This window comes from Maylandia zebra, linkage group LG16 (genome assembly GCF_041146795.1).
Source record: "Maylandia zebra isolate NMK-2024a linkage group LG16, Mzebra_GT3a, whole genome shotgun sequence".
Lineage (NCBI taxonomy): Eukaryota > Metazoa > Chordata > Actinopteri > Cichliformes > Cichlidae > Maylandia > Maylandia zebra.
The window spans coordinates 22615513-22635881 of NC_135182.1; the positions used below are offsets into that span (position 1 = coordinate 22615513).

A 20369-nucleotide genomic window follows, 5' to 3' on the forward strand; every position below is an offset into this window, starting at 1 on the left:
GAGACAAGGAAAGAAAAATAGAAAAATAGGAAGGTAGGACGATAATGAAAAGAAGGTAGAAGAGATACAGAAGAAACAGAAGAAGACGGAGGAGGAGAAGAACAAGGAGGAAGAAGAAGAACACGAGTATGGCGATCAAGGAGGAGAACGTGAAGGAACAAGAAAGAAGATGAAGAAGGAGGGGAAAGGGAGAAGAAAGACGAGACAAAGAATGAGAAGAAGCAAAAAATAGAGGAGAAGAAGAACAAAGAAGTAAATGAAGCAGAGGTAGAAGAACAAGAAAAAGCAGAAGAATGGGAAGAAGGAAAAGGAGACACAGAGTGAAGCAAATGTAACACCAAAAAATCCTAAATGTAATTTAAATAACAGAACATCAATCACTACAACTCTATTTACAAGCTATCAATAACAGCTCTAACACGGCTACATGTGACTAGCTAACGCTTCACACATACCGTCTTAATTGAGAACACTTTGGACAGCTCAGTGCACTCGGTGTCCTTCAAGTTGGCAGTTTCAAGAAGACATATGGATAAGACTTAATGTGGGATCTAACAGTTTCTCGGTATTTATCATTCTACTTCAAAGCCAGTCTAAAAAGCATAAGGGAAAATAATCTGTATAATGGACAAAATCGATATTATTAGGAATTATAAAACCACTTAGGCCAAAGCAAAAGATTCATAATTCATTTGCCATTTAAAAAAATATAGAAAACAGAAAAAAGCAACCAAAATACAGAAGCTTGTTAGAAGCTACTTATTCTACTCATACTGGTTGTAGCCTAGTGCTGAGCTTTTAATGGTTGTTGTAGAAACTAGGCTAACGTCTGCACAGAATGGCATTTAGGGAGCCACACAAGCAGCACACAGACACACAGGCAGGAACAATGAGTGCAGTAAAATCCATTTGCTCCAAGGAAAGGAGAATTCAGTCACAAGTGCAGGGGGGGTGGGCAAGCAGTACAAATAATTCACATCCCCAACACAGACAGCGGGACAAATAAACTGGGCAGCTCTACCAGGGAGGTATAAAGTACAATGAGGCCGGGGATCGTGCGTGGACATCCATGTGTGTCTCTGCTCGTAGCATTATAAGTGTGTTTGTTTCTCTAGAAGGGACGGGGATGCTGGGGTTACAGCCGAAGAAAGCTCACTCTGAGCCAGCAGAGCGAAACTGAGACCTGCCTGCTGTCGAAGACTGGCAGACAAAAGAGCAGATGACTATAGGAGGGTGGGGGGGCATTAGGACAAAACAGAAAAGACAGTCAGCCAACAGTGATGTCACATCTGGGGCCAGCAGATGTGTAGGTGAGGTGACATGGCATGGGAGGGTGAAGTTATTTATGGGACAATATTGATATTTGACAGTCATTTAAATATCAGTAAAGCATGGATGAAATATGTGCAAGTAACAATAAAACGAGACCTCATCATGTGGTCTGTCTACAACTTCCACATTTAGCAAATTAGCATCTAAATTCCTGGTGAAAAATGTGTAAAAGCCAAAACACCAAGTCAGTTTGTCTGGTCTGCATTTCTTCCATTGCATCTATTTACATATTTATCAAGAAAACACCGCTACTTTGTGACACCACACAACAGGAAAAACAACAAAAAGTGGCTGACTTGATTATCATTTAAGGATCTCATATTAAAAAGACATGTGCTTCCATGAATCAATAGTGCTCTTTGTGTGCAGTGTGTTCAAGTTAACCTCTTCAAACTAAAGGATTAGAGGCCACAGAAGTCAGCAGGAGTGCTGTACCAAAACATTAATGGAATGATGGGAAAGATTAGAGAAATAATGCACAAATGAACAGGATTTATGCACCTATGCTGGCATGGGTTTATAAATAAACTGCTCTGAAATCCTCTACACACTGGATTTTGAGTGAAAAGGTCTGTTTGGTGTTTATAAAAACCTAAACAATAAAACCTGACGAAAACCTAGTTCCATAAGAAGATCTGTCACAGAAATTACTGTTACTCATGTAATCACAGATTATCACAGTCAAAAAATCCAGGCAAATGGTACTTCCCCCCTGCACATATCTTAAGCCATTTAAAGACTTAGACCTCATGACTACACAAAGGACGTGGCTGAGGCATCATATGAAATGTGTGAGTTCTCAAAATAATCACGATTCCCTTGGCTAGTCATTTCGTCAGCCAGAGAGGGCAGTTCGTGTGTGTGCTGTACCGTAACGTGGAATGTCGCCCGACTCGGGTGATACCGTTCCCAGTGATGGGAGATGGTAGGGTGCTTCCTCCATGGAGGTCTTCTATAGAGCGGCTCCAGGGCTTAGACTTATCCATCGCAGCCTCTGGGTTGTTCTCCAGGCACTCGCCATCGAAACTGTTGTAACAAGGAACATCTGCATTTACTCGGATTGCTTTACATCTGATGCTGTTTACAGGCTGTGAACAACAGGTCGTCTAATTTATAAGACTGCAATGCCAATGCAATGCAATCAATCTGAATCAGTCTGTGCCGATAAGTGCAAGTTCTCTGCAAAGCATCTGTTAGCAATAATGACTCAACTTAACTGGCTGCCAACTAGTTGTATTCTGGTTGTTCCTGTGTCATTTTGTAGTTAAACACCATCCTGTCATTTGGGGAGGAATTTTTGCTTCGAAATTACAAGGTTATGGCTGGACTCTGAATGTAAATTTTAATGTGAATTTTTCTGCATGTAGACAGCAACTGATTTGTGAGTTTCAGTGTTGCCAACTCCTCAGTAAGGAAAATCGCTATTGGTTGTCCTAAAAGTCGCTAGAAGTCGCTGAATGATGTCATCGCCTAATTTGCATAATTGGTCATGCTAATGTAATTGTAACCTACGCTGTTGGAGAGAGAAATAACATCGTGGAAGAGACATAAAGTCAGTAAAAAAAAACGTCTTAAATGCATTTAGAATTTATTTAGAACTACAAATTAAATTTATTTTAGCAATTATTGTTTTTTTAATGTCACAATTCCAACCCTGCTCCTTCATCCGGGCTTGGACCGGCAAAAGTGACCCGAAACAGGCACTCTGGTGGAGTTACTTTGTGTGTGTTCATAAGTAGTTTTAAACGTTGTGGTCCACAAAACAACATAACGGTAAAAGAAGAACTGACTGCGTTACAGTCAGTGCGGGAGCCCTGCCCTGATAGCAGCTGGGGGAGGACTATCCTCTGCCTGTGAGCGCTTTGGCACGGGCGAGGTGCCCACCGCAGCACCCGCTGCTTATTGAGAGGAGCAATATGCGCTTTCACGTCAAAAAGTCCGTTTTAGGAAAAAAAAAATTTCCTTGGTGTGACTGTAGCATGAAGTAGTTATTTCCTACTACTACAACCAAATCAATACATCGTGTCTGATACACACTTTTTTTTTTTAAAATTTGTTTAACCATGCTTACATGGTTAAACAAAAGTGCCACAAAAGTGCCACAGAAGTGGCACATTGGAACTATGCTCTGCAAAGTGTATGAATTAGCATATTGCTATCATGTTATGAGCAATGTACATGTAGTCATAAGCATTCCTAAAACAAAAATATATTTTTTTCTAGATGTGGGTGTAAATTCACTGAGGACTACAGCAAGGAAAACATGCAGTAAGTTTTGAAGCAGTGGCATTAATAGGAAGTGAAAAATGCTGATAATTAGCCAGACTCTTGCTAAGCTAATCGAATGATGCTAGGCTAGCCAGCAGATTTTTAAAAAAGCCACACTGACCAACCGATAACAGATGAGGAATCCATTAGTAAACCACAAACCCTGCTTCTGCCTATAACATATCCAAACATAACATATGCAATCTTATTATCTTATATATTAGGGCTAATTATAATTATATATGAGGCTAATTCTTTTAAAAGTAAAAAAGTGTTCAACTCCATGTTTAAAAAAAGGTAACAAATGTTTTAAAGGGTTTTCGTGTTAGACATGATCCTGTATATTAGAAAAAAGCTCATGTTTTGTTGTAGTTGGCACAAACTATGGAAAGCTGCTTGTTAAATCATACCTTTTATGATCTATTTCAGTTTTTAGACTGGTCCTTTGACTTTAATTTGCTGCTGCAGTGGTACTGTGTAAACACAATTTTACGGCTAACCATTCATAATTTCGACAGACTATAATAACATATGGTGAAGTGGAGTGGTGAATTAAAAATTTAACTGTGTGGCACTCTGGGCCTGAACAGCGACTCTGTGAGTGACTAATAACCACACTGTCAATCCATGAATAGAAGCATATGGTTAGCATAACACACAGTGCCTATGTGTCAGCACTGGGCGTCGAGTGACTCAGTGTTTCTGACAACCGGGCAGCAGCGACGGTGGTGCTGGCCCTGTGTGGAGATGCATCAGCGGTTGTGCAGAATAGCATCGTTGTGTTGATTATGAGTTCTGCATATAGACCATTGTGGTGCAAGGAGAAAGAGCTGCTGGAGACTTACGTGACAGCATACTGTGCGAAAGAAAGATAGTCCACCAGCACATCCAGGCCTTTGTTCTCTTCATTTAGGAATTCTCGTACCCACCTGACGAGAAGTGTAAACTATTAAACCAAAAACACTTCAAATGTGTTAAATTAATTGACAATTACAAATTAGGCAAGTTAAAGCAGGACAGTTGTGAGCCTAAACTGTAAAATAGAAAGATGGAAAGGGAGAGTAATACATTGCTTTTAAGAGTACACGGTATTTTAAAAATGTTTATTATCCAGTGCTCTCCATAATGTTTAGCACAAAAACACATTTTTTGTAGTTTTGCCTCTGCACACAGTGGGTTGTAAATCAAAGAATCAGTACGTGATTGAAGTGCAGACTTTGGGCTTTAATTCAAGGGGTCTTACAAATATTACACCCATTTTCATTCACCCAATTTTCAAAGGTTTAAAATTAATGGGAAAGACTAACATAAATGTGAAGACTCTTTTTAACCATTTAAAGCCTGAACCATTAAATAATTGCCAGAAAATTCAAATATTTTATTGAACCTTATGACAATATTAATTTGCATATATGAGTTTTATTTGTATAATTTTACTACATCTGGCATTTTTTTTCCATTTATTGCTTAAAAAATACAATTTTTGTGCAATTCTTTCAGGTTTCAGTATGAGAAAAAAAATATCACACTGATTATGTAATCGTTTAAAAAATGCAAAAAAAAAACCCCAACCCGGGTACCAAATAAATACTTCAGACAGACACTGGGTGTCTGTCTGAAGTCTAGAATTCACCACCAAATTCTGCATTTCCTCCCTTGAGATCCTTAATTGAAGCCACCTTCAGTTGATGCTTGTCTGTGGGTCTCTCTGCATTCAGTACTTAGTAATGGAAAAGCATGCTCTGTTCGGTTGAGATCAGCCAACTGACCATTGAAAAATAATCTGTCTGGTACAAAAAAGTCTGAGCTGTTTTGCAGCATTTGGCTGAATCTGAGCAGAGTTTAGTTCTGTGCACTTCAGAGTTCATCCTGCTTCTTCTATCAGCAGTCATATCATCACGAAGCACTAGTGGCCTGGTTCCACTGGCAGCCATACACGCCCATAATTGCATAACACTGCCTCCACCATATTAGATGTGATATCTGTTCTCTCTTCCTCCACACTTTTCTCTTGCTGTCATTCTGATACAAACTTGTTGGTTAACCTTGTTTTATCTGTCCGAATAATTATTTTTCTGAACTCTGAAGGCTCTTTTAGATGTTTCCTTGCAAAGTCTAATCTGACCTTCCTCCTCTGGAGTATAATCAGTGGTTTACAACACAAACTATATACTATATTTCCATTCATGAATGCGTCTCTTGATTGCAGGCCTTGACAATGATACGCCTACGTCCTCGAGAGTGTCCTTGACTTGGTTAGATGTTGTAAAGGTTCTTTTTTTAACCATGGAAATAATTCTGTCATCATGCATTTTAGCTGTGGTCTTTCAGGTGTTTTGGTGTTGCTCCCTGATAGATTTATTTGGGTTTTTCTGCCTAATTTTGGCTTTACTCATTTGCAACAACATCTCTTTGTGCCTCATATTAGAAATCAAATCTTTGTCCCGAACATTACGTATAACACATTATGTGCAATTAGTTTTTTCTAAACATTCTTCCCGGGCTGTAACCTGGCCTCGGTAGATGTTTTCAGATTATTCACCCTGTCTCTCCTCCTTTGCAGAGAAGAATTGCATTGACCATTTCAAAGCTTCCTGGCTCAGAGAAACAAACGTGTTCACAAACACGCAAATAGAAACTCATTATTAATCTTTTATGTATTTATTTCTCTATCGCTCACACACACTGATAAAGACAAAGCTGAAGAATGATCAAAAGCCCTTTATCGCTTTCCTTACAGCCACTACAGTGGGCCACCCATCCAGCGCTTTGCCTGCTTTCTAGTTTTCATTCTGCACAGAAAAGCTGAGCTTTTCACAGGAAAGCTCCCACCACCTTTGGTATGTGCTGCTCTCCTTTCGTATTTATAAGCACTGTTAGCTGAATCACAGAGGATCTTTATTTAATCGCGTCTTGTGGAGGTGCCGTTTCGTTTTATTGGTCCCACAACTGCTTCGATGGGGCTGATTGCTCAGCGATTAAGTAAATTTGTAGGGCATACACATAATGACACAGGCAGGCTTCAGAGTGGTAGTGCGCTGATGAAAGCTAAACTGCTTTAAAAATCCACTAGCTGCTTCTTTATTAGCTCCCCTGTGGTGTAACTACATGGGACTGAAAAAGACTAACAAGATTGTCCAGTGAACTAGTGCCTAGTGGGGTCGGTGGTGGTTTAAGTAGGCTCGGGGGTGTGGTCTCATAGTAATTATTACCAAAGGACCCTAACTAACAATCCTCCATTCACTGCATGTTGGTGACCAAGTCAGAAGCAGGCTCACATCAGCAGTGCTTATAAAGGGACAATCTGTCTATTATACACAGCCTGCATAATTAATATCTGTTAACCTCTGACACTGTGTTCCAACATCATCAGTCGCTTCTACCCTCCCAATCTCCCTTTCCCTGTCCTTTTGCTATTATGGTACCGCCTCATTGTTTAATCTAGATTAGTGAGACTATTTGTGTAATCTAGTTACCAACAATAAGGTTTCTAAAATAACTTTATCCTTGCAAACATAGCTTCAGCTCTGAAGGCGGACATCGTCTCTGGCTGTGGTTGGAACGTATTTTTGGTTTGAAGAGCAGAATTTGACTATTGTGTAAACAGCGTGTAGGAGTGTGAGAGACAGCGTTGTCAGACACATGAGATAACTTACGTGAGTGTCGCTGACATGGACACACTGAACTAAAACAATATGTGTGTGGGAGGCAGGAAAAGAGAAAACCAGAGAGACTGAGAGATGTAGTTTAGGATATAGAGTATTGTTGCTGTTACAACAGCCTGTGGGCAGCGGATGTTCTCAGGGTTGCTTCATCCAATCCTCGACAGGGTGTCCATGTCTTCTGTGACCATCCAACCCACCATTCTGCTTTGAGTTGCTAACTTTCATTACTCGTACAGTAAATCCAGGTGCCTCATTCACAAGCAGCACAGGTTTTCCACAAGGTTATACTAAAAATATTCACATCTCTTAAGCACGGCCGTGAATCATTCTCCATTGAAGCCCACAATACTAGTTTTGGTCTCTATCGCATATTTTACTATGTAATAACATGTAAATGGTGGTGTATTTATAGTGTAACCCATTTAAATTTTATTAAGGCTTAAAGTAGTGCATTATTAGAGACTTAGATACCACTTTTGGGTGACGCGCAGGTGCTGCAAGCTGACTGCAAGGCCTCACCTCAACAAACTGGAGTCAAGGAAATGTACTCTTTTTTTTCTTTATTATCTTAAAGATTTGTTGTCATTTTTGACTATTGCAGAAATGCAGAAGACAGTAAAGTTCGGAGAAGGGAGGGGACATATAGCAAATGACCGAGGCGCATATTCAAACCGCGGGTCGCTGCACTGCAGCCACGCGGCACGTGGTCGCCTACTCTTTTAAAATGGACCTTTCAAACATGTTTGTTGTGCTGATGCTTTTTACTATGTAATTATCTGACAGATAGCATGGCTTGCTGTGCAGGTAATGGTACTAACAAACCATCCAAAAAGTCTGCTCTCCTGTGTTTGTGAGTGAAATTCTTGTATTTTCTCTGCAGTCTAATTCAATCAGACACAAAAAACAATCCACAGGTGAACGTTTTTAATAGGAAAGCAAAGCGACTGGGAATCTGTGTCTTTAAAAGAAAAACTTTGAGCTCCATTCAAATTCAGGTCTGTGTGTTCTATTGTGCAGAAGAGTGGGTCCGCTCTAGCTTTGCACAAAAATTGTATTTTTTAAGCAATAAATGGAAAAAAAATGCCAGATGTAGTAAAATTATACAAATAAAACTCATATATGCAAATTAATATTGTCATAAGGTTCAATAAAATATTTGAATTTTTTACACATTTTGTCCTCTTCCAAACTTTAAGCCATCAGCAATAACCAACTATCATTTACACTCGCTTTATGCTAATATTTTCAAAGAGGAAGCAGTGCTCTTGAACCGCTCCCTTTAAAGTATGAACATTTCAAAGGATAGCTGCTTTCGGCTGCTTCCTTGCCACAAGGGGTCGCCACACCAGGTAGCGCTGCATGTTTGAGTTGACAGATTTACACCAGATGCCTTTCCTGGTGCAACCCCAAAGGGGATTTGTATGATTATACCTAATTACAAGAGTCTCTAACCCTTGTTTTGGTTGCTATTTGTTTCTCTAGTACTGCAGTAATAACCTCTTAATTCTTTTAACCAAGCAAAGAATATTTTCTGCTTAGCTGACAAGCAAAAGAAAATTAAACTGTAAATTTTTTTATGTCTCTTTCTAAATGTTTGCACCATCTTCATTTATTTAAGTAGTAATAGAAGTCTCCTGAATCCAACATGTCCCAGAATCCAGTGGGACTCATTAATGTCGAGCAGGCCATCGTTATCCTCATACAGGGTCTCTAGTTAGTGACTCGAGCCCTGTGATCTTCAGCAAGACAAAACACTGAGACCTTGTATGACTCTCACCGAGATATTGATCTTTCCTCAAGGCTAAACATACAGCACTGAATCAATAACAGCTGCAGCCAGTCGAGGCTTGTTACCCTGGAATACCAGAAAATGCAGATGAATGCATCATTGTTTTATCTGTTACAACATCAGTATCTCTTTAGCAACCGTATCAATACGTCTCCAGAATCGCAGACTAGCGAGCAACTATTGCAAGAGAAATGTGTTTCCCCTCCAGACGCCGTTCATGTGTCAGCTGCCCAAAACAATCAATTGATTCATCTTTTCTTCGTCGCCACATGGCTTTCGATGTAATATTAGGTCAGAGCACAGATAGGAATGGGGGATGGTGGTGGTTAGTGTCAGTGTCTGCGTCTCCGGGTGTCTGGAATGCCAGACTTTTCCCCTTAAATCTAATATAGGCAGGTCGCGGACATGCAACGCTACACAAGCCTCGCGCACTTTCTGCAGTGACTCACCCTATATGATTGGTCCGTAACGAAATTTCCAGTTCTCTCAGGACCTGGGTGGACTCCTGTACTCGTCGTCTGAATTTCTGAAGGAGGAAAGAAAGTGGGGGAGGTAAAGTTTCATCATACTCCTGTAAATCAACATGTGGTAGCACAGAGATATTTTGGCTGGAGAAAGCTTTGTTTCTGACAGAAAGGTCAGACAAACAGACAGAAGGAACCACATTGGCATTTAGATATAAAAGCAGGCAGCCTGCACACTGATTACAAAATAAAAGAATGAAAGAGGAGATGGAGCTGTTCCCATAGGTTTCTAAATGATGCTTTTATTTGCCAGTAACCAATAAAGAGGCTAAACAAGAAGGCCAGCTGAGTCATTGGAAACTGTGAAAGTGCATGAGTTGGATTTTTTTTTTTTTTTTTTATCCACTTATGTTGTTTCTGTTTGCTCATGTTGGTTCTGTAAATAGCAATAATCCCTCCTGGAAGCAGCATGATAAAATCAAGTCACCTAATTGGCTACCTCTCAAGCCTGGCCAGGAGCAGTAGCAGCTACATAAACACAATTGTACACACACACACACACACACACACACATTCTCAACCCTGTTACTGTGGCTACAGACAGAAGACAGCACGCAGGAAGCTGTGAACTAACTAGTGAGGGAAAGAGAAACGAGAGAACAGAGAAGATGAGCGGGTTCCTCTTTTCTTTCATCCTCTAACGGGAGGTGTTCTGCAAAACCAAAAACAAAAAGGCCCTTCAGGCTGTTATACAATCACAGGAACAAAACAAGAGAAGTGAGTGACCAGTGATGATCAAACAGCCTCACAGTGCAACAGGAGGGCGGGGAGGATCCCTGATCAGAGAGCGGGACAGAGAGGGGGAGAGTAAAAGTGTTACATCAGAGGAGTGAGGAGGAGAGGAGGGGAGAAAATTGATTGTATAATAGAGCACTGGCACTGGAGTTTGAAACACAGTGTGTCAAAAGGTGAAAACACCATCTCATATCCCGTTGCCGTCTTGTTAATAAAAACTTCAGAAGAGTGTAATCGGAGCGGTGCTTGAACTCAGGCAATTTCCAGTGTTGGAAAGAGCTCGTGAAATATCACCAAACACAAACGTGTGACTGCAAGTTAAAGTTTTAGAGGGAGGAGAAAATGTTAGCATTTGCTCTAAGAGATGGAGAAAGATATTAAAAAAATAAAGGACAGGAGAGGAAGATAAGAAAATAAGGACTGCTCAGCAAGGAAAATTTGATATACTGGAAATTCAAGTTTGGGTAGATTATAAATGTTGCTTTAAATATCTTTTTTTAATCAGTTATTGGATCGAACTTACTTAAGTTGAATGACTTAAAAAAACACTTTAAAGTATATAACTTTTGTATTATTTAAACATTGCATGAGCATGATCTGCAGTTTAGTGCATGTTAAACTAGTTCGTTTCCAGTATTGTGATGAATTTTGCACTAATGCAGCGTATTGGACTGTTATAGGGCAAAATGGGGTGTTTATGGCCGATGTTTGGTTACATCGAGGGTCGTTGAATTCAGTCAAATCCACAAAGAGCACACAGCAGCTGCGCAGGTCAGCTGATCACATCCTGTATGCAGAAAAAACAAACCCAGTGCAGCTCACAAGCCAGTTTTTTATATGTCTTATTTCTAAGTGATCGTATTTTACTCTGCATTGCTACACTGGATATTACGGTACCCACACCAGCCAAATCCCACTTTAACCCCCGGTCTTATAACACTCAGGTATATTCATGCTAATAGTTAGCTGTGTAATCGTTTAGGTATTTTTTCCTGACAAAACAGGATACTGTAAATTCTACTGTAGACTTTTCATGCTGTTTTATATTCAAGTTAAATAGAAGATAGTTCTGCATTAGTGTTGTCCTGTTTTTCCTGCTGTATATATACAATATACTAAACATTGCCATTGTTTCAAATAACGAGGTCAGCGGAAGTGCAGGCAATCCTCATGAGACTAAAGCAAATACAGTTTTTTCTGCTGTTCTCCATATGATGTCACTGAGAGTGGATATCCCTAATATGGTCATCTTGGGCCGATAGCTGTGGTTGAAAAGAGAAGAGAAGAGAAGAGAAGAGAAGAGAAGAGAAGAGAAGAGAAGAGAAGAGAAGAGAAGAGAAGAGAAGTCCATCGAGGGTTGGAGGGCCTAGTCACTTTCCATGATGCGTTTGTACCAGGGGGGGAAACGAAGCTCAGTCCCACGTTAACCTATTATTAACATTCACAAGAGCTGTTCCCATAGCTATGACCTGTGTCTTTGGGCTTAGGCGGCGTGTGTCTGGAACATGAGGAGATGAGAAACAGAGTGTTTTTATTAGGGAGGAGTCGTTTGTGCGCTTGTGTGGAAAGCCGAGCAAATTTTGGGAGAACTGCGCAGGCTCTCGGAGCCCCCACCAAACACCCCGCACTCCACACTTTAAGTGCTACCAGCTGCAACACGGAGAAAGCAGGAAGAGAGAGGAGCAGACAGTGGGGAGGGAGGGCGAAGACGACACGAGGGGAAATGAGAAAAAGGAGGAGACGCGGAGGGAGAAGTGAAAGGGGAAAGCAAGCGCATGGAAAGCACTGAAACCGTAGAGAAGGGAGGGTAAAAAAGGGAGTTTTTAGGGAAGTGTGAGCTCAGGAGGGCTCATCCTGGAAACAAATCAATAGCTGATACATTCTTGGGGACTAGTTGGACTGCAGCTCTTCCTCCTTGGCTGCCTATTGGTTGAGAGCTGCCTCGAGGAATGCACCGGAGCCTGCCTATGGAAAAGCAGAGGCAATGACCTCCAGCTCTCTCACAGTGGCACAAAGTGGCAATTGTTTGAGCTTGAAGAAAAGGGGGATGGTGCAGGAATGTAGAAAGAAGCCCATAACTCTTTCTTTTCCTCCACACTCTCTCATGCTTTTTTTGTCTCTCACTCTCTCATTCACTGTCCATCTCTTTCAAATCCCCCAAACCTACCCCTTTAACCCGCTCTATTATTCACTATTTCTTGTTCCCTCCCTCGCCATTACCCGACTCACTTTCTGTTTTCATTTGATTCCCCTGTGCCTGACCACTTGAGGTTTCCGATCAGGGCAAAGAACAGGCAAAGACTTTCCAAAATCCCACATGGCCCACTCAGCCTATGAGACTAATCGGTAAAAATATGATGGTAAATAAATAAAGAGAGCTTTGTTTTATTTAAAGGGGTTTAATATAGATCAGTTAGTCATGTAGACACAGATGACTTTAAGATAAAGAGAAAAGAAGGAGGATGCGACTTGAACCAACAACGAGTGTGCTGAGTGTTTAGACACCAACTCCTTCAAGTATGGCACTGTGGAAAATTTGCTTAGTCAAATTTTACGGGAGATTTGGAGGAGAAAGTTGAGACACCAAATTTAAAGCTGCAACCAGGAGGTGGACAGCTCAGCCTTGCTTACAATTACACCTACTAGCACCACTAAAGCTCAATCAACAACATTGTTTTTGACACCTCAGCTTTAGGCGGATAAAAAAAAAGTTAATTTGAGAGCTTAAAAAGTGCTTGTAGGTGGATTTTGTTACCTTCAGCCAGAACCAGGCTTATGCATTTCCTAGCAACTACAGCTAAACAGATTTATTACACACCTGAAAATATTCTTCCGCTTCTCTTATGAGATAAGAAATGTGAAAATTAAACACAGTGATAGCCAGTAACTACCTCATACTAGGCATTCATGTGTGAAAACTTCAGCAGCATGTGTGAAGGAAGGGAAGAGGAGTACTTCTCCATCTATAGTTTCACAGTCCGTGTCAGTTACCGAGGCAGATTTATACTAGCTGTCAACAAACCTGCACCTCTACCACTGACACAGCCTTTCAGTGTTTTGTCTATCATGTCTCCTTTGACATGCGTCACTTTCTTTGTGCTTTCTGCCTTTATCAGATCTTCTATAAGTGCAATCTCTCAGGCATTACATTAGCCAGATAGGTGAAGCAGTCTCTGTGACGGTCGATACTCCAGATCAGCCTAGTTAGCTCTTTATCGTCACCATCTAACATGCTGCAAATGCAGTTCTTTGTGCCAAAAAGTAAACAAAGTCCCAGCCTGGCAAGGCCGAGAACTAGGAGTCAAACTGCTGAACTTATCATTGAAAAGCATATATTTTGCAGCCTAAGCCACCATCACCAGTCAGTCTTAACCTGAGTGGTTGTAAATTAAACTAGCATTCAAAATGCTCTTAAAATTCTGTGAGAGCCTCGTATTATTGAACTGTCAGCATTTCAACAATTTAGGTGTACTAGGAGACGCAGTATGTGCAGAGAAAACTTTTATCGCATTAATTTTATGTTCTTTCTCTTTAAAGATTATTGAAGCTACTCTTTCATTCCTGACTAAGCTGCATAATTTACCATTAGGAGTCACTCCTCACTGTACCCATTAATAACGCTGATTTTGGCTACACACAGAGAATGTGCTGTCTGGGGTATTTTCTTGCACCAATAAAACATTTCTGCTCCTCTTTTTACCTTAGTCATCACAGCTTTTGTTTGTGCTGCTCTAGCTAACCAGTTGTGCTTTAACATCTTAACTCCAGTCAATCCAAATTGAATTATTCAGCGATTTGTTGTTATTCTGGCAGAGTCTTCTGGTTAATTTGTTTATCACAGACGCTGGTCTCCCAACCTTCCCCCCACAGCTCGCTCAGCAAGGCCAAAAAGACTTCATTTTGGCAAACCCCTAAGAGCTGGCTGATACTTGTCTTCACGAAGCTCCTCCTTTTACTCCCTTCTCCCTTCCAAGCTGCCAGGAAAACAACCAGAACTGGCTGCTCAGATGACATAAGACCATCTTTATCATGTTGCTGGGACGCTCCTGATCTCTTCAGTTAGTCCCTGCTATGCTACAAGGTGATGTGAGTGCAGCGCTTCATGTGACTGCGTCGCTCTGCATTCAAGTAGCTTGTTTCAAACTTTTATTTCTCCATTGCTCTTTCTGGCAGTGCATGGTGAGTGCAGAGCATGCCCTCAGCCACAGAACAGCAGTGGCCAGTGGTTTTCTCAAACCCGGGCGGTTCCAGATAAACAACTGTCTCCTTTCTATCTAAGTCACTCTGATGCCCGTTTTGCAACTAGTTCCCAGGTTGTCTCCTCCAGAACTCATGTGCACAATTTTTCCTCAGTTGTAGAGATATCCTGGACAAGAGATAGAGGGGTCAGAGGGGAAGGAAAAGCCACAGCGCTGAAACGGCCAGTGGAACAGGGAAGCATGTTTTAGCAAGGCCACTCACCTTTCTTGTGACCGCTGGATCTAGATAACTCCTCAGCTTTTGGAGGTACGTGTGAGGCGGGTTTTTCACTTGGAATCGCTCCTGTAAAAAGGAACAAAAAACAAAAATACTGAAATGAGCAGGGGTGGGAGGAAACAAGACGAGAGGAAGAGGAGAACAAGAGCACAGGGCAGAAGCTAAACATCTGGACAGTTCTCGTGTAACAATAGTGGAAGTTATATTCACAGTTTCACAGTTTTGTTTGACAGAGCCACTTTGTTCATTCAGATGACTGCACACACACAGACACACACACCACAGCCTCACAAGTCTGAACTCATGGCTAGTAAACAGCAACCAGCCTTTATATGCAAAACAAATTTCACTGATGATCTTTTCATTAATTTCAGCGTGCTGTAAAGAGCTGCCTGCCTGAGAACTGTGGCCACACCTGGCTACATGAATGTTTAAGTCTCCCAAGTTCAACCAGCAAGACTTTTGACGCCAGACCATTATATACGATGCTCTAAATATATACGATACAGCAGATTAGTGCTGGATTTGGATCACTGTGTTGAGCAGGAAAGACCGTTTGGATCAGGCTGAGTGCCGCATCGTAGCCCACACTGCATCAGTTTGAGACTGCAGGCCATATCACAGAAAGGAAAATGTGTTCTTCATGCAGTGCGGTCACATTTCTCCAGTGTTCTTCCTAATTTTGAATGCTCTGATCTTGTATAGATTTATAGATCGGGAGGTGATATAGATCGGCGGCTCGTTTCACTTACTAGCAAGAATATTTAAAAAGAAAAAAGAAAGAAAGTTACTGTCCAGCGTCAGATTCCCCAAAAAGAGGAGCGAGAATTTAGCAGGCAGTGACAAGAACTTGATCTCCCAGTGGCTTTCCTCTAACGGACAGCCATATCTCTTCAAACAAATGTAACAGGATACAGTGATTCTGATCTCGTTAAAGGTCAGCGACAGTTACAGGTTGGCCGTACATGTGTGCGAATTACTGGAACACATACACTTGCAAACCTCCCTCACTGGTAACCAAAAGCCATCCATATCACATGCTTTTATGCAAACAACTTCAAACTGTCAGCTTCATCAGCGCAGTATTTGCTGTGCCGCTTTTGTCATGAATCACATCCTGGAAAGGTGTCCACCCTCCGCACACAGATACAGAGAACGGATCGACAACATCACATTTGTCACTGCCACAGGGTCTGTCGCATAAAAACAGGAAAGACGAGAGAGCTGTCAGGAAAAAGAGCCGGCTCTCAGCAGACAGCAACACGCAGGCGGACAGCTCTAAAGCTTGGAAGCTCGAGCTGGAGAGTCTGCAAAATAACGAGCGAACGGTACGGTGCAAATCATGACGAGCGCAAAGACCTGTGAGGTGTGTAAATACCTCACAAATATAAAAGTGTGAATTTATAAAGACCGGTGAAATCACAGTGAGCAAATATGTTTGGTATGTAGAGGAATATAAGCGGGTTTCAACATGCTACGTGGCAATGAAGAGTCCAGAATAGCAGGTTTAAGTTAAGTTTGAGCAGTGATCTTTACTTCCTGCTCTACATCTGAGAAACCTTTTAAAATTAGAGTTGCCAACCAGTTGTTGTACTCTCACAGCGACTCATCTATATGAACTACGCCTCTGTACAACGCTCCGATGGCTAGAAATAGATCACAACCACAGCATTCGACTGGGAAGAGTTGATCGTGCCGATCTCCCTCTTTGTACTCGGGATGTTTTAACCTTGCGTTCACCTCAAGAACAACCTCAACAATTTATCAATATTTCATAAATCCTCATAATTGCTGGAAAGAAAACGTTTAATATTTCATCCGCAAGGGCTGTTTTCCAGAGGGGGTGTGTACCTGTCGTCTCTGCTTCTCTCTGTTGCCATGGTTACATTAAGGGCTTCACTGTAGCTATGACACAGAAAGTAACTTAGTCCCACAGCTGCCTGCAGTGTCATGGGTATAGGTTTATTTTGAAAACAAAAAATGAATAAAGAACTGGAAGAACTGGGTTAGCAATATTCTTTGATGTCAACAGTAAAACTGAGGAAAATGCATTATTTCATTCTATAACTTCAACCTAATACCAAACAAAGTGTAGGAAAGAGATGGAGCATACTTTCAAATGACTGATGTCCACCTTTATTGTCTGAGCAGGTTAAGCTTCTAAATTTGGTTTTCCAAATGTAACCTTTCTCATAAGAGAGAACTATATAACTAGATGTTATATCTGACAGGATTAAAGCATTACCATAGTAAATCTATATTTAGATGAATTTACTGTGGTTTTTTCCTTGCTAATTTCAGTACCACACAAATTCATTGCTGTAACTTTCCTGCGCTGAAAATTAGTTTCCTTTCAGAACCGATTTTCTGGCTGGAAAAATTTCCACCATAGTTTTCCAGCTCAAAGCGGTCTGTCTCAAGGTTCCCATCCTCACAGAAAGGATAAGAAACTTTAAATTCACAATATAAAACGTTTATTATGAACATGAACTGTGGCGAGCATGTTCCCTTCTTCTGTGCGTGACCATCGAGAAGCCAAGACTGTCAGCAAAAATCACCGGGCAACGTTTAGCTTCAATGAAAGCGACTATTTTTACTTCAACTGTGACAGTTTGCAGTCAGCCCCATGAAGATCTCTGACTGCTGGTCAGCAGTCTGGTGGTTTCTGTTACAGTTCCTCTCAGGGTCAGTAACTATCAATACAGTTTTTGGTGGGTGGTGGTCTTGATCTTGTCTCTGTTTTTCTCCTCTGTTCAAGGAGGCAGAAAAACTTTCTGGCACAGAGGTTGCGGACTGAGTAGAGCGCTCAGACCACAGCTCATTGCACAACGTGCACCCTCTGTTATTTCCTACACGCAGCACTGACGCCAATAAGAGGCTGAGTTTTTTCAACTAGCTAAGTGATGTGCGCTCCCTGCTGTGCCACTTAACCCACTTGACCAAGGAAGCCAGGGTGGCGTGTAAAGATGGCAAAAGGCTTACTGGATAAAGGCAGGGCAATGGAGCATGAGTGTTGCGGTCACGACACACAGTGGGGTGGGACCTTCTCCTAGATTACACGCTCAGCTGACAGTCCAGACAGCACATATAACATCATTCTGTGTGAACCTTACCCAGATGTTTTCAGCATTTAAAATGATTTAGTAATTAAGCAGCTACAATCAATTAAATGTGACTTATGCAGCAGCTACATCGGATCACATCATTTAGATGAGTGGCTGATGCTCACCTGATCACAGATCAGTTCCCACTTCTTCTCATTGTCATACTGTCGCAAGAGCCGCGCTTTGTCTGGAGGAAGATTCATTGAGTTCTGAAAGAGAGAGAAAGGTCCCAGTTAATCAAAACGATGATCAATGTAATGAATAAATACCATCATTAATCCCAAACATAAAATCAAACTAAGAAACCTGTCATCATTGGTAAGATGCAAGCATCTATACACTATACTCTGCACCAACAACATCAGGGTGTCCGTGGCTCCCAAAGAGAGTAATTAAGAGATTGCAAGCTTAATGGACCTCTGACCTAACAGCTGGTTACGGGCTCTCTCGTTGCTAAACATAGCAATGAGCAGGCAACAGAAGAGTTACATTAGCCAAAGTGTGAGTGAGGATCATTAGGGAAAGGTCGCCAAAAATGTTTACATGTGCTCTTCCCTCCTGTTCATTTGGGATAATCCAGCTTCAGCCAGTTATCCCAGGGCAAGAAACGAAGGCGTAAGTACAGAAGTGAGTCTGAAGTAAAGGTGGATGCTCTGAACATCTTTCAGTATTTTGCTTTGAAACTTTTTTTTAAAGCTGTTCCTCTTTGATGAGGTTAAGCAAGTGATTTCCTGTGAAGAGCCTGTTGTTCAGTCACACCTAATGTGACCCATGTGTTGGCGAACACATTAAGACTGAAAATAAGCTTAGATCGTGCAAAAAAACACAACTCTTGCACAACTCTTTCTCTTTATCCGGTTTTACTTTATCGACATCTGCTTCATGTACGAACACCTCTGCAGCTGTCCAAAATGTTGCACTTTCCAGCATTATTCACCACACCCTCGTGTGGATTTAGAAAGGCTACAAACAATTATCTAGCGCTCCCAGTATGCTGCGCAAAGAACATGGAAACACAAGTGCGACCCAGCTGGATACTGGTTAACCAGCTATTCTTATAGAAATAAAACAGAAACACATTAAGAGCACAAAAATAGCATAGAGGTGTATAGCTAAACTGAGTGTTTCTGCAGCTTTCGGTCATAGAGAATACACAATAATACAGATGCACAATACAGCTGTGTGAGAGAGAGCCATTCAGCAAAGAGCAGGGGAAAAAATTAGAAAACATAACCATTAGAGTTGAGGTTGTTTTTCCCATCCACACTGGTTGGGCTGCATCATCTATCAGAGCGGGTACCGCACTCAGCTTCTACTTTTCCTTGTTCTAACGTTTGAGTCTAAGGTTTATTTATTAGCACCCGGCGGCTCTTTTTTACTTCTCATCCGTAAATAATCTGCTCTTTCACGTGATTCGGTTTATTTTGAAAAGTCTCAACAGGATCTTGAGCTTTATTGTGAAAGGTTTATGTGGAACACGCGATGGTGTTACCGTCGTTGTTGCTAACCACAACGCTTAAAAACAGGGGCTTGTCCGTCTGTAGTGTGGTTATATAAAATATAAGAGAAAGAGAGAACTTTAAGAAATGAATATAGCCACTACAGTGACCATCAAAACGATGAAAAAACATTGCCGTAAAGAGTTTATTTTGCGACACCACGAAACAAACAATAGCGTAAAATGAAACAACAGCCCTACTTGCACCACCTATTATTTTTTTTGTTTTGCCTCCTAGAAGACAGACTTCAGCCAGCAGTGTTGGGGATCTTCTGAAAACTGATGGAAATATGAACATAGAAAAGTATCCTCAGAGTCTGATCCACCAAGTATCATCATCTGGAAAGCTTTTGATTTTTCAGCCTAACATTGATCCCAAACAGTGTCAGTGCAGTGAAACCCCGCATGGATAGAACAAACACGGAGTCAAACACTATCAGCCGTGGATTGGCCTCCCCAAACCATGGACCTCAACATTACTGAAACAACCTGTAATCATCTTGGTGACAAATGGAACCAAAGGCAGCCAACATCCAAAGCTCTGAATGTCTTTTAAGAAGCCTGGAGAACTATTCCTGAAGATGACTTAAATAAATTACAAGAAAGCTTGTGTAAGATAGTTCAGGCAGTGTTGAAGAATAAATGTGGTCATACTAGATATTGACTTTCAAACTTGCTAGAATTGCACAAACTATTTTCTCTTATATACTGTTATACACTCTTATATAAATTGTTCACCCCTTTCTCATTTTCATGGCAAAATAGTAAAAAAAATAGGGGTGGCTAATGGATATGGTAAAAACTCAGGTTGTAGCCTGTAGATATTTAACTAAAGGAAATTGAATTAGTATTCTGCCGAAGCTTTGAGTCGAATGATCGCTGCTGTGCTGACTGCAGGGAATTGGGAGTCATAAGGGTTCTATTGACTCATTCTGGCTGCTGACCAGATGACTAGGCTTTGTATCCATTCGTCTTCCC

General features: G+C 41.2%; 1 protein-coding gene across 13 annotated transcripts in view; it reads right to left on the reverse strand.

The window, feature by feature from the left end:
- fmnl2a (formin-like 2a) overlaps window positions 1-20369 on the reverse strand; it is a 49854-nt gene that overhangs the window by 17590 nt on the left and 11895 nt on the right. For 8 of the 13 annotated variants that reach the window (XM_076875076.1, XM_076875077.1, XM_076875079.1 and 5 more), the window contains exons 2-8: window positions 18019-18102; window positions 14775-14855; window positions 9504-9580; window positions 4446-4529; window positions 2203-2358; window positions 1188-1223; window positions 456-500 (exon numbers count right to left, since the gene is read on the reverse strand). In XM_076875076.1, the coding sequence (XP_076731191.1) occupies window positions 456-500; window positions 1188-1223; window positions 2203-2358; window positions 4446-4529; window positions 9504-9580; window positions 14775-14855; window positions 18019-18102 (563 nt within the window). The remainder of the gene's footprint in view (window positions 1-455; window positions 501-1187; window positions 1224-2202; window positions 2359-4445; window positions 4530-9503; window positions 9581-14774; window positions 14856-18018; window positions 18103-20369) is intronic. The other 5 variants (XM_004555424.4, XM_012920282.3, XM_012920283.3 and 2 more) reach the window with 2 other exon arrangements.